The sequence below is a fragment of the Cebidichthys violaceus genome, unplaced genomic scaffold (genome assembly GCF_023349555.1).
Source record: "Cebidichthys violaceus isolate CVI_PGR_0920_01 unplaced genomic scaffold, fCebVio1.0.p SCAF_81, whole genome shotgun sequence".
Classification (NCBI taxonomy): Eukaryota; Metazoa; Chordata; class Actinopteri; order Perciformes; family Stichaeidae; genus Cebidichthys; species Cebidichthys violaceus.
The window spans coordinates 354988-368905 of record NW_027176966.1 but is presented as its reverse complement, the minus strand read 5'-3'; the positions used below and the strand labels follow the sequence as shown (position 1 = coordinate 368905).

At 43.6% G+C, this 13918-nt stretch overlaps 1 protein-coding gene and 1 pseudogene across 1 annotated transcript; both read left to right on the top strand.

Annotated features, from left to right (window-relative positions):
* Positions 1–245: 245 nt before the first annotated feature.
* On the top strand, positions 246–4894 carry LOC137866351 (H-2 class II histocompatibility antigen, A-U alpha chain-like; annotated as a pseudogene).
* Positions 4895–9562: 4668 nt separating this feature from the next.
* LOC137866342 (vitelline membrane outer layer protein 1 homolog) lies at positions 9563–12851 on the top strand. The gene is made up of 4 exons (XM_068702164.1): positions 9563–9839; positions 10718–10830; positions 11900–12206; positions 12756–12851. The coding sequence occupies exons 1-4, from the start codon at positions 9630–9632 to the stop codon at positions 12756–12758; spliced, it is 633 nt and encodes a 210-aa protein (XP_068558265.1). The 5' UTR covers positions 9563–9629; the 3' UTR covers positions 12759–12851.
* Positions 12852–13918: the final 1067 nt, after the last annotated feature.

The following is a 13918-nucleotide window of genomic DNA, read 5'->3' as shown; positions in this document are numbered from 1 at the left end:
ACAAATTAATTTATTTTATTTTGTTTTTTTGTAACAACACCACTGCTATACAAATAAGTATTATGTAGAAAGTACAATTAACAGCTTTAAAAACATGATAAACTTTCCTCCACACCGGTGCACAGAGTGACTTAGATTTTCCTCCACTAGGTGGCAGCAGTTCCTCATGTCATAAACCCGCAGCTGGATATGGAAGCATTGTTGTGACTTGAGTTCCAAGCTTTGATTGGTATGTGTCAGCAAGTCCTCTCAGCCTGTGACTCCGACAGTGTGAGCGTCACGTTTGGGAGGAGACAGAGACAGCTGCTCACGTTGGTGTTTGGACTGAAATGCGACATGGCGATGGATCTGTCCCCGGTGCTGCTGCTTATTTGTCTCCCACAATACTGCCAAGGTAAGTTTCTGTAAAAGACATTTGGTTTTTTTTAATATAAAGGAAAGTAAGTTCATTACTACGCTGAGGATGCAGAATGTTATGAGAACGCTTCGGACGTTCAAGAAGTACCGTTTCATTTGGATCAGCCATGTAAGCACCAGTTCATAAAACACCTTTACATTATGATTCTCTCCATCTTCTTCCATATAACAACTTTATTTCACAGTAGAACTCATCAGGGTTGCTCACATGCCAGCTGATGGAGACAGAAACAACCAAAAATGTTGGCAGCAGTATCATATGTTTTTCAATCTTTCCTCACAAACTGCAGGTAAAACACCTGCTTCGCTTTCTGACCTTCTGTCAGAGGAACGCGACGACGGGTGGCGAACAGTACGATGTCGAAATACGACGGCGATCAGCTCCTCTACGTCGACCCCGCCGCCTCCGAGGCCTGTTCGGCGTCTGCCGGAGTTTGCGGAGCAGTGGGTCCCTGATCCTGGACTGGGTCCAGACGCCTACGTGTCCCTGGTGTACCTGCCGGTACAACATCCCACGGACTACCCTGGAGAGGTCACAGGTGAGGGATACACTGACTGTAGGCAAGGCAAGGCAAGTTTATTTGTAGAGCACATTTCAACAACATGGCAATTCAAAGTGCTTCACATAAAACCATTAAAAGCATCAAAACATAATGCAAAAGAAAAGGAGATTTAAAAACAATTAAGAACATTCATTGAAACATTAAAACACTAAAAAGCTAAAAACAGAATAATAGTTGCAGTGCAGTTTAAGAAATAAAATACAGTAGTAGTAAAATGCAGAAATTGATTAACGTCCTTGAATGTGGTTCAATCAAAGGCAGCGGCAAACAGAAACGTCTTCAGTCTGGATCTAAAGGAGCTGAGGGTCTCTGCAGACCTGCAGCTTTCTGGGACTTTGTTCCAGATGTGTGGAGCAAGAAGAACTGAACGCTGCTTCTCCATGTTTAGTTCTGACTCTGGGAACAGGAAGCAGACCGGTCCCAGACCACCTGAGGGGTCGGGATGGTTCATAAGGTAGCAGCAGATCCCAAAACCATTCAGTGCTTTATAAACCAACAGCAGGGTTTTAAAGTCAACTCTTTGTTGGACAGGAAGCCAGTGCAAAGACCTCAGAACTGGAGTGATGTGATCCACTTTCCTGGTCTTAGTGAGGACTCGAGCTGCAGCGTTCTCAATCAGCTGCAGCTTTCTGGTTGACTTTTTACAGAGACCTGTGAACACGCCGTTACAGTGGTCCACTCTACTGAAGATAAATGCATGGACACGTTTTTCCAAATCCCGTTGAGACATAAGTCCTCTAATCCTTGATATGTTCTTCAGGTGATAGTAGGCTGATTTTGTGATTGTCTTGATGTGGCTGTAGGAGTGCTTTTAAAGAAAGTACTCGGGTACGGTTTAGTAAAAGTACCAACACAACAATGTAAGAATGCTGCATTTCAAATTGTTGTAAATCCTACTTATTATTAAATGCTAAATCTAATTATAATGTCAAAAGTCAAAATACCACATATCAACTAAATGTAGTAAAAAGTTCCCTTTAACATAAAATAGAAATAAAAAAATAATAAGTCCAGTCCTCGTCCACCACTTCCTTCAGTTCCTTCAGAGTAATGGTCAGATGATCTCCGTCTGAGCCTCTGAAGCTGCAAATAAAAGCGGTTAAATGCCCCCAAAAAAACACAACAAACCGCCAGTAGAGAGTCACGCCGCTGGGTTCGTCTTTCCAAAAAACAAAAAACAAAAAAACTACATTACATCCTAATCACACTAACAAAAGCCAGTGAAACAGCTGTAATGGGAGCGACAGTATAAGCTGTGCTGTTTAACACAAGTTAATGAGGCGAGTGCTCTGGTGTGTCGTCTTAAGAGAAGAACCAGGGAACCAGCGGGGACAATCTCTGCGAGGTGCAATTAACCTCTCTGGGTGTTTAATCACGCTTGTATTGTCAGTGCAGGTTAAAACGCCTGCCATTGTTTATTGTGTAGCTCTGCACTGGGGAGTTCCCATTAATTAGCGTTTCATGACACTGGTGTGTGTGTGTGTGTGTGTGTGTGTGTGTGTGTGTGTGTGTGTGTGTGTGTGTGTGTGTATCTATGACAATCTTCCTCTTGTTCGGGATTTAGTTACACAAAAGTATCTGGAAATGCAAGTGCATGTGTTCCTAGGATTTTAGCCATGTCGTGTAACTTTATCTTCCTCTGTCGAACATCAAACCCTGCAGCCAGTCCCTCCTCCATGATCTACTCCAAGCAGGAGCTGGATGGAGCTGGAGATCCCCAACACACTCATCTGCCTCGTGAACGACTTCCATCCGCCTACAGTCGAACATCCCGTGGACCGGTGGACCACCCCGGTTTGGTCCGCCAGACTCGCCGCTACTCCAACAGCGACTTCAGCTTCCGCATCTGGTCCTACCTGGATGTCTTCTGTAATGTTCAGAAATTTCTCAAACAGAGAGGAAGAAGGCCATAGTGGAGAAGAAGGCCACTGAGGAGAAGAAGCAGCAGCCCCCCCTTTCGCACTCTTTGTTTCATCAGCAAGCAGGGCAGGAGTCAGCAGGTCCAGGTCAAAATCAAAAGTATTTAATATTGTTAACAGAAGCCAAAACAATCACAAACCAAATTACACTACCGATAGTAAAATATTTCAGGAAATATGAGACCTCATTCATACCACAGGACAGATAGATGTATCTGCCCCATGGTACGAAGGAAGTCTGATTCTCTCAGGGGACAAACAGCTCCTTTGCCCCCCCAGAGTTACATTCCTCAACCTATCGATCAGCTCCACGATTGGCTGAAGTCCAATGGGCTCCTCCTTGGATCCTGACCCATTGTCCTGGGCAGACACCTCTGTGAACTACCCACTTCCCCCGCAGATTTACACCTTCTGACATTCCTCAAACCCCCATCACAGACTCAATATACATTCAATGACCACACTCCTTGGTTTAACACTTCCTAAGTAAACACACTGTGACACATAATATCCAGCACTAGGAATGCTTTAAAACTTAAAATTCCTCACACTTCTCCTGCAGCGTGGACCACGCCAGGTTTTGGGGGCAGGTCGGTCGTAACGTGACGCAGGCAGGGACAGATATTCAATAACCGCTCCGTTCCATGGTCATTGCAGCCAATACTGACATGGTCTGTATTTCCTGACATAGTAATATAGATGCAGATATGTATAGATACATATAGATGAGCACAAATTATGTCGAGTCAAATGTAGAAAAAGTGAAAATTAGATCTGTCCACCCATCCATTCATCCATCTATTTATCCACCTAGCCCTTCATCCATCCATCCGTCCATCCATCAAGTTAAACATATTTAACAATTGTGTTTGCATCTGCAGTAGAAAGTGGGGCTTCAGGTGACAGATGGTAACTTTTGCCCGGGGTATCAAATATCAGCAAGCGATATTTGGCAGGATATGTTTGGCACAAAATGTTGGCAACAAGCCGCTTTAGTAAAGACTGGAATCAGCCTGGAAAAAGCTCCAATCAGTAAAAGTCTCATGCTCTCTCTCTCTCTCTCTCTCTCTCTGTGTGTGTGTGTGTGTGTGTGTGTGTGTGTGTGTCTTTTTTCCCACAGCGGTTGAACGTCACACAGACCAGCAGGTTGTAGAGACGGCGGTGTGATCCTGGGGCTGATTGGAGTTGTCACAGGACTCTGGTTCTTCATGAAAGCCAACAAGTCCTGCCAGACGTGAGACGCATCAAGACGAACACCTGAATCCCGATGTCAGATGCGTGAATGCCTTGATCTTTTCTCCCTTGTGTTTTGTCCCCTGGGAGTGAGATGGAGTGAACTCTCTTTTTTTTTTTTTTTTTTTTTTTACACTGAAATATTATATGTTGTCTTTGTCTATTTCTGCAACGACAATGAATCGAAACCTGGGCTAAAAAACACATCAGTTAAAAGTTAAACGCTACAGTTTGACATTTTGGCACTCAGGTATCTGTACTGTAAATAAAAAGCTACTATCAGCAGACGGTATGGTTAGCTTAGATTAGCTTAGCTTAGCCTAGCCCAAAGAACAGGTGGAAACAGCTAGACTGTCTCTGTCCAACAGTGACAAAATCACCCGACCAGCACCTCCGAAACTCACTAATTAGAAAAAAGAAATATTCCGGCATATAACCCCCCCCCATAAAAAGGCAAATAGCTGTTTTTTTACGCTTTAGTTTTTGTTTTGATTAAACAGTAGAGCTATAAAAAGTGAATTAGCGAGCTTAGTGAGCCAGCTGTAACCTTATATTTCACGGATAGATAGATAAATGTGTATCATTTATTGGCATCAAAGTCTCTTCCTCATCGCAAATTTCACAAAATGTCAAACTAGTCCTTTAAAAAAAAGAAAGAGGAATCCTTAGTTTAGGCTGAAGTTGCTATTTCTAAATGTGATAAAAAAAAAAATTGTCTGCAGTGGACACATTGTCTTTTATTTTACAGAAGAATGTATTTATTTTTCTAATATTACATAATATAATGCAGAAGAAGTGTTTCCCACAGTATGGTGTTTGCAGCTTATTGTACAAATAAAGCACGTGACGGGGAAGTTGAAAGTGTCTCTTCCAGTATAATGTGCATGTCAAAGTACAAAACCACATTGAAATGAAAGAGAACAATCTCCCCCCCCCCCCCCCCCACAGAGCTGCTCGTGTGATTATTATTAACCCTTCATCCCGGCAGCCTGTGTGAGCACTGGCACGCTCACACAGTCACCATCAATTATCACCACACCGGCTAAGCTTCTGGGCACACTGCTGCTCCTGCAGTGCCCGCCTGTGACACCAATCATCAGTCAATAACGTTTGTCACGACTGCTTGCTTGTGCGTTGATACGGACACAGAGTGGCGATCCTCCAAACTGCCTCTTTTTTTTTTTTTTTCCTCTCTCTCTGCTGGATTTATTTGGCTCGGTCCGGAATCTAATTATTTTCCCAGCGATTGATCGGATAGCTGCCACATTTAGTATATGAAAGTGTGCGGAGCTTCTGAAGGAACACAACAAAAATACTGCGGCTTTGATTTTTGCAATAAAAACGTGGTAAAGAAGCAGTTCCATACGTTAGAATGAAAGTGTTGACATCCCCAATACTAGTCATGGCATAGGAAGTAAAACTAGACTGACCACATCCCCCCCTCCCCCATTTCATGTGTAAATATTCCACTGAGAATGATCTCTTATTTAATATTTCTCCGCATGACAACAAAAGCTCGACTTTTGCGCCATCATTTGCGCCATTTATTCTCATCAGGACGTGGTTTAATTATTGAGCTTGAGAGGTTCTAGGAGTCTGTCGGCTTTCGCATGCAGCGTGCGATGATGAACTTCATGTCTTCACTACTTTCTGTACGGACTCACAGTCTCCGTTGTTTTACTCTGCAGTACACCAGCAGGTAGGTTTCTTATTTATTTTAGCTTGTATTTACGTGTAACTGTTGCGCTATTCGTAGATGAGTGGTACAAGAGGTTGATAAAATAACATGCAGACACACCTTATGATGCAATAGAGACATTCTTCTGTAAAACTCAGTTGCTTACACTCAGTTTATGGCAGTGTATTCAGTGTTTTTTGTTTTTTTTTAGTTTTGCAGGAATTTGGTCATAAATTAAAAGTGTTGGTCAAAATTAGGATTTTGACCGGATGAAGGCGCAGCATGAAAAGTCAAGCTCATGACTCATCCTGAGGAGGAGATGAAAGTTGCATTCCATCCAATAGACTTGAGTTGTCCTTTAATTTGTCTGCAAAATCCTTAAATTTACATTACAGTCATTTAGCAGACACTTTTATCCAAAGCAACTTACAATTCAGCATCTATCTACCGTAGACGCAGAGCAATTTCGGGGTTAAGTGTCTTGCTTAAGGACACACTGACATGAGACTAGATGGTCTCTGGAGCCGGGGATCAAACCGGCGACCCTCTGATTGAAAGACGGCCCTGCTCTCCACTTAGCCACGGTCATCCTTCGTCTCTGAAATAGAACAAAAGAGCTTTTGTTCAGCCAATGTGCAGTAAAACAAACGAACGCCACTAACTGATTTTCTGTCCTTTAGGGGGTTATGTATACCAGGGGATATATGACCGTGAGTTATGGTGACAACATCACGCACGTGGTCTTCTTTGTGAAAAACCTTTTTTTTTTTTTTTAACCAGAAGATCGTCACCCTGTACGACTCTCGGGTCGGGAAGTACGTCGGCTTTGGGGGAAAATAGGCACGAGGAACGCGGCCCATTGCAACGGCCAGGCTTGGAAAATGGAAGAAAGAAAAAGACAAGTGGAGACTCTCTGCAGATACAACGCAAGATTACTCAAGAAGCAGCACACTGGACAGATTCGGTACGTGTTTCTGTGATTTCTACTCATTCTTTGGGAGAGGTTTGGAAACAGGATATTACAGGCCTAACAGTGCCAATTCATTTGGCTTAATTTCCTTCAGTGGAAAATGGAAACAATTGTTCTCTCCGCCCCCCCCCCCACCATTCTTTAATTAAATGGCCTGAAGAAAAGTGTTTAGCCCCGGCATCGCTCTTCTGCACTGTGCCTTGAAGCAGCCTCCGCATCCAGCAGGTCATTCAGCTAATCTTCTGCTCTAATCGTTTCTACACCCCAGTGCCTCCGCTCGTCAAAGGTCCGTCCAGCTCACCCCCACTTCCCAGGAAGTGGGGGTGAGCTGGCTGAGAGACGGGGCAGAGGTCAACGCCGATGCGTCGTCCACGGGCATCCTGCCCGACGGGGACTGGAGCTTCCAGCTTCACCGTTTCCTGGAGCTCACACCCAGGAGAGGGGAGAGGAGAGAGCTGCAGGGTGGACCACAGCAGCCTGAGGGAGAGCCTGGAGGTGGACTGGGGTACGAAAACACAAAGCACTCATACTGATAGATGACTTGGAAATGAAGAACACTATTTATAGAATTGAGTTTCTTTTCGAACAATGCAGAATGATAAGAAGATATAGGGCAGCCTCCCCCTCCAGATTCTGGTGGTGGAGGAGGGCCAACAGGTGAAAGATTAAACCGCACTGGTTATCTGAAGATAATGCCGTGTTCATGTCTGGTATGATTAGAGATGGGAAAGATTCCCATGTTAACAAAATTACAATATATCCATTAAATTAGGGTTTCATTATATTGAACAATAGACGTTGGCTGATATTAGTCATGCACGTTGCATGGTTTTCAGGCACTGGAACTGGATAGATCAGAACTTTTAGGAAAAAAAAGATGACGGAATGATATTTCCAAGTTGTAGACTCATAATTACAACAACTCTGATATGACATGAACACAGCGTAATGGCTGTAATGGGGGAGTTGACGGGTTGTCATGACGTTTCTCCTACTACTTTTCCACCAGCTCCCGCTCTGAGCATTTAGACCAAAGATAAACTGATTCTGAACCAGAACGAAAACAATTGTTCAAATCCCAAGGGACGGCGTTGTTTCCACTCGTTCCATGTAGACCAATCAGAACAAATGTTTTGGCATTTAGTCTCAACTATAGTACATTTTTCACTTTTTCTAAAAGTGATTTGTCCCCGTAAGGCTTGCTGTGAGATGGCTTGCTTTCTCTCACGCAGACACCTCTTCACTGGATGCTAAGTACCTGAAGATGACCGTGGGGATCCTCCTCTTCTTCTTCATCGGCTTCACTGCAGCCGCTGGTGGAGCAGCTCACTGCTCACTAGTTTTTGTCAGAACCGTCAAAAACTGGATGAAATGAAATGAAACGGGTCTTCAGGTTTTATAACACTTTCTTCTCATGTTCCAGGGTTTGACTCCAGCCCATTAGGCAGTCAAGGACAAACATCTCCAAGTCATCCCTCTGAATTATTGATTTCCTAACAGAATAAGATATAATAAAGCTCAGCTAAGAGCTACGTTTTGTTAAAAAAAAACAACAACACAAAACAGAAAATCGTCCCTTTCAACAAGCATGACCTACGGTGGAAGGAGAAAAACGACGTAGTGGGAAGATGAAATGCCGTTGGTTTATTACGGAACTGTCCCCGCCGACATGGCAGAGCTCCTCCTTTATCACTTTGTGTCAACCAAGGACTCAACTGACATGTTATCCTTCAAAAAGAAAAGTGCTATAAATTGTTCCAACGTTTGTGTTATGATCATTTTGTAGGATCAAGGTGTCCGACCTGTCACTCACAATGACTGTCTCACTCATAAGACTCACGTGTATGTTCTATGTCTATTAGAGAAGTATTTTATTAATCCCATAAGATACGTACGAAAATCAAATGTTTATTTGAAAACTCAACAGAACACACAGACAGAGCAGGTATTTAAAGGTGTCGATTCAGAACTGTACGCAGACTCATTTCTGGACCTACTGCTGTTTGCTAACTAAGTGCACCGCATCAACCTAAGAGGCGTCACTGCTGCCCCCAAGCTACCCAAGAACTACATCACTGTCAGATCCCAAACCGAGGACATGCACTCGGTGGCAGCCGTGACCCTGTTTGTATACCGTGCGTTGATGTATTTACGGTGCCACGTACAGTTATACTAGAAAATGCAACAACGTGTTTTTTTTTTGTCAGCCTACCGTCCTTAATAGTTGTCCTCTGCATGTAGATGATGTCAGAGAATGTGTACAGATATCATGTCGGCGTGTGAAGATGTATGGATCCAGTGACAGCTTTATCAATGACGCCATAATCCGAGGCTGTTCTCCTTAATTCAGTACGTATTGACTTTCTCGGTCCGCAGTGATGAGGTGTGACGTCCGCCCTTTCTGTCACAGCGAGACAAAATAAAGCTTTTCTGCTAATCTCTTATTCAGCGGCACCGCGCTTCTCAATCTATAAGCTATTACTCCCGGACAACAGCGGCCTTTGTGACGTCGATCGCAAAGTGTGAAAGGTTCTGCTGCTGCTCGGATTTCATCCCGTGGGTTACATTTGTGAAGCACAGGACCTGTGTTGTTGGTCGCTTTTTGAACGTTAGTAGAATAACAGAGAGACTGTGTGTGTTTATGAACTTCAGTGAGGAAAAAAAACACCCTCTTCTTTCTCCATCACCAGCTGTTCAGCCCCACGCCACTCTGTAAATGATTCAACCTGATACCAGTGGTCTATTTACGAATTGACCGGGAGGCTATAAGAGCTTCGAGGCCCGAACCCTCGGTGCTTGTTACCTTGGCGTTTGGGAGTGAACCACCGACCGACTCACTGCTGTCGAACATGGCAATTCTCTTCGTCGCCGTGGCCGTGCTGGCCGCGCTGTCCGGTGGGTTGTGTGAGGAGAAAGTCTTTCTGCAGCGAGCCGGCGAGGCCTTCCGCAGCAGGCAGCACAGATCTGTGCTCACCGTGAGCAACGGGGAGAAGTTTGGGAACTGGACCTGGCCCGAGATGTGCCCCGACGAGTTCTTTGCTGTCGGCTTCAGTCTCAGGGTAAAGACGCCGACTCTTGTCGCGCATTACAAAACTGTTTAGAAGAAGAAACGTGAGGGGAACACACTCAAAAGACAGAAGGTTCAGGGGGTGAGATCTGTCTGCTGGTGTTGAAATAAATACATCAGAGTTGTGCAGCTTTTGCCTTCTCCTTTTAGTCTAGATTTGACAATGAAGACACATTAAAGCCAACACGTTTGTCCTTGTGGAGAAGCTTGAAGGCAGGCTTTTTTAATTGCCTCTACTAGCATTCTTTTTGGTTGCATTAATTGTCCCTCCTATCTTTTTCTAACAAGATTTCAGTGTAAGAGATGGTTGTTTACAATTCATTCAGACAAAGCAGTCTGAGTTAGTCAAATCAAATGGGTTTCTACCAAAGTGGTGATCTGTAGAGTTTTAAGTTCCCTCAGCGACGGCGCCGACAGGGAAACACAGAGAGTGCATTTGTACTAAAGAGACTTTGAAAGAAACTTCCAATCTCGTCTCCCCGTCTTATATCGGAGCTGCGTTAGAAAAAGATCACTTCACAGCCATCAAGGAGAGGAGGAACAATTACAGCAATCAAAAGACACACAGGCATGTGAGTACAGTTTGAATGTTAATGTGATTGCATCCTTTAAGGTTTCTTAGAGGGGGGGGGGGGGGGGTGTATCTGCTCCTGTAAACCTGCATGCAGAACAAGTCAGAAAACAAGCCTCTTGTTGTTTCAGATATCAACCCACGCTTCTCCTCGTGGACGACACACACTTAAAAAAAAAAAACAACAAGCTGTCACGTAATCTGCCGTTCACACCGGATTATGGCAGCAGCTTCGCCAGAATAATAAGATAAGCTGGTTTGACCGGAGCTGTTCTGGGAACTGTTCTCTGTTTCCCCAGGTGGAGTCAAACCAGTACGTGGCGGACGACACTGCTCTGAATGGAATCCGCCTCATCTGTGCCAAAGACGAGAACCGGGGCTTCCTGTACTCGATTGAATCCCACACGGGCTAGTAAGTAGCTCACGACGGTACCACGCTCTATAAAGGGCTAATTATTAAGAAAGCAGTGGTAAAAGCTTTATAGATCAGTTGTATGCCAATGATAAATCTCAATGACCGGTTTTCGTCCCTTTTTTGTTGTTGGTAATAATGCATTTATAAACATGATTGACCCTTTAATAGATGCTTATGGGTTTGTCACTTTCTTATAAGCAAATAAGTCAGCAGTTATATATGTTATAAGTCATTGATGCAGATTTTTGATCATCAAATTTGAGTCCAGATTGTATGTAGTCCAATTCTATGTCTATATCTATTTAAGTTTTTAAGATTTAAGATTCAAATTGTATCGATTTAAAAGGTCATCTAACCGGTCAAAGGAAGTTTTCACAACCTGGCAACACAAAACTTCTTAGTTTTAATGCCTCATATCTGATGAAGAAATAGTAAATTCCTTATCAACCATTTATAAAGTCAGTGTACTTCAACTGCAATAAATGCTGCCTTTATAGAAAGTGCTGCACCTATAAAAAAAACAAACAAACTGATTTTCATCGGCGTTCAATAAAGCTGCAGCATGTGATTTGATCCTTCACAAGAGAGTTTTATTTTAAAGCGCAACCGCTGTCAAGCTACTACATTTACCATTGATCTGTGGACATTTTATGTATCCTCTAAAATGATTTGTTTAGTATGATGCAATGATTTTTATGTCAGGGAGTATTCAGCAGGAGGGATTGTAATAACTGACATCACTCAACACGTCAATAGAAATGTACTTTCCTGTACCCTCCTTGAGCTCGTCACGGTGGTGCCAGATCTCTCTTGACCCCAGTGGGACTAACCTGGCTGTTCTATAAAGGTCAAATAAGAATTAGATAAATAAAGTCTGAGAGCAGCAGGAAGCTGCAGACTGGCAGTTTCCCGTCGTGTTCAGAGGGGAGATGTAAGTGCTGTGTTCAGATGTTGAAATGTCCTGACTGAGTGTTTCCAGCCCTCATTGGATCTCATCCTGATTTTTTTTTTGAATTTTGTTTGTGCATCCAACCCTCTCTCTTGCATGTCCTCCTCTCCTGTCCAGCTTCGGTGACTGGTCCCAGCCCCAGTACTGCCCCAGTGGCGTGCTCACCTCTTTCCAGATCCGCGTGGAGCCCCATCAGGGTCTGTTCGGGGACGACACGGCCGTCAACAACATCAAGTTCCGCTGCAGCAGCAACCCGACGCTGGAGGGACACGGCACCGACTGGGGGGAGTACGGCTTCTGGAGCCAGGAGTGTCGCAACGGAGGAATCTGTGGCATCGAGACCAAGATGGAGGAATACCAGTACGGCCTGGACGACTCCAGCCTCAACGACGTGCGCTTCCATTGCTGTGCCAAGCCTCAGCAGGTAAGACACGGGGTTGTTTATCAAAAACCAGGCCCAGGAAGTGGTTGAGGGGTTAATGGCACATTCACACAATGTACAGCAGGTTTTGTGGGTGGAATTATTTTTGGTTTATTTAAAGAACAATTTTATTCCAGACAGGGTTGCCGTAAACTGTAACCCTACTCTCTTACCCTTACCATAACCTGCTGCAAGATGCAAGGAAATTCAGCAGTAAAATCTTTAAGGACTTCTTGACCATGTTGGCTTAAAGGTTCTCTGGGATTTATATGGTCATGAAAAACCTGGAATTTGAAAATAGCAATTTCCAGGCTTGGAGAAGTTTGGGAAGAATAAATAAACCCATAAAGCTTTGCTTTACAAATACCTGTATAATAGATTATACAAGGTTTAGAAAAATCTTAAACAACAGATCAGCGACGCCATTTCACTTTAGGTTGTCAGACTCCAACCTTTTATTTGCAGCATGACTAAGTGAAATGATTCAAATGTCAAATGTAACATATTCTATACAGAGCATGTCATGGCTGTTCATGAACTTTTTGTTGACAGTGATCGGCAGGTGAACATCAGGTCTGATCAGTTTGATTCAGTTTGTCTCCAACGCCCTCAAAGAAGACAAATAATAAACTGCTTGTTTGAACATGCTGCCTGTCTCTTTCATGATTTGCCAGAACTTGGAGGTCTTGCTGTGTATTCTGTCGGCTCCTTCATTTTTTAAGAACTCAAATACGTCTGAGATCAGAGTTTAGAAGCTGAGTTGTTTGTCAGAGCACCCGGCTCCCTAAACAAAGTCGAGTGTCACCTTCAGCGGGGGGGAAAACAGAAAGATTAAGGAGCGCCGCTTCAAACCGAGCCCTCGTCTGAAGAGCCTCTTTGTGCATCACGTCGTCCCCTCATCGCCTCTCATCGCCGTGTTTTCACATCCTGTCTAATGAACCAATGAGCTCACAGCGCAGCCGTAATACAGCGTGAGCACAAAACCGAGCCGCTGACACAGGCCTTTCCCAGAATTCCTACCGGAACTTAGGTAATTAAGAAATGACAAGAGAGGGGATATTAATTAATTTACAGTTTAAGGCCTGGCAAAGGTTGATAAGACACACGGAGGTAATTGTGTTAATTAATCGGCGGGTGGTTAATCTGCGGAGTGTGTGAGGAGAGTTGGGGAGGGGGACTGGAGGACGTTATCAAACACTGCGGTAATGGTTTTTAGAAGATTTTGCAAGTCGAGGAAAAGTGATTATAGTCTTCAACACAGAGCTACAGAGTGCTCTGTAATGATAATGAATACACTCAACCTGACCTCCTATCTGAAGTTCAAAGTGTGCTTATTGGAGTCAGCAAATCGAGTGCACTCGAAAAAATGAATGTGGGGTTGAAGGAGCGAACGTATTTGAAGTTTGAAATGTTAAATACATCTATATCCATCGTATGTTTTTGTTTATACAGTCTGTATTGTGTCATCTTCAAATTACCTATTTTGTCTGTGCAACAAACGTCACTGACTCACTGTGGTCACCAAAATGTCTGGCTGAAATTTTAAGAAAATGAGTTATGAAATAATCTAGAATGTATGCACGAAAAAACACTTAAACATGGAGTCAGGGGTCTAAATGGAGGGTTGGAATAAGATGATACATCAAATATATGATATAGTCAGATAGGAATAAGATGGTTTTCAATAAATAATAAATTATTCTACGTTAGGAGGT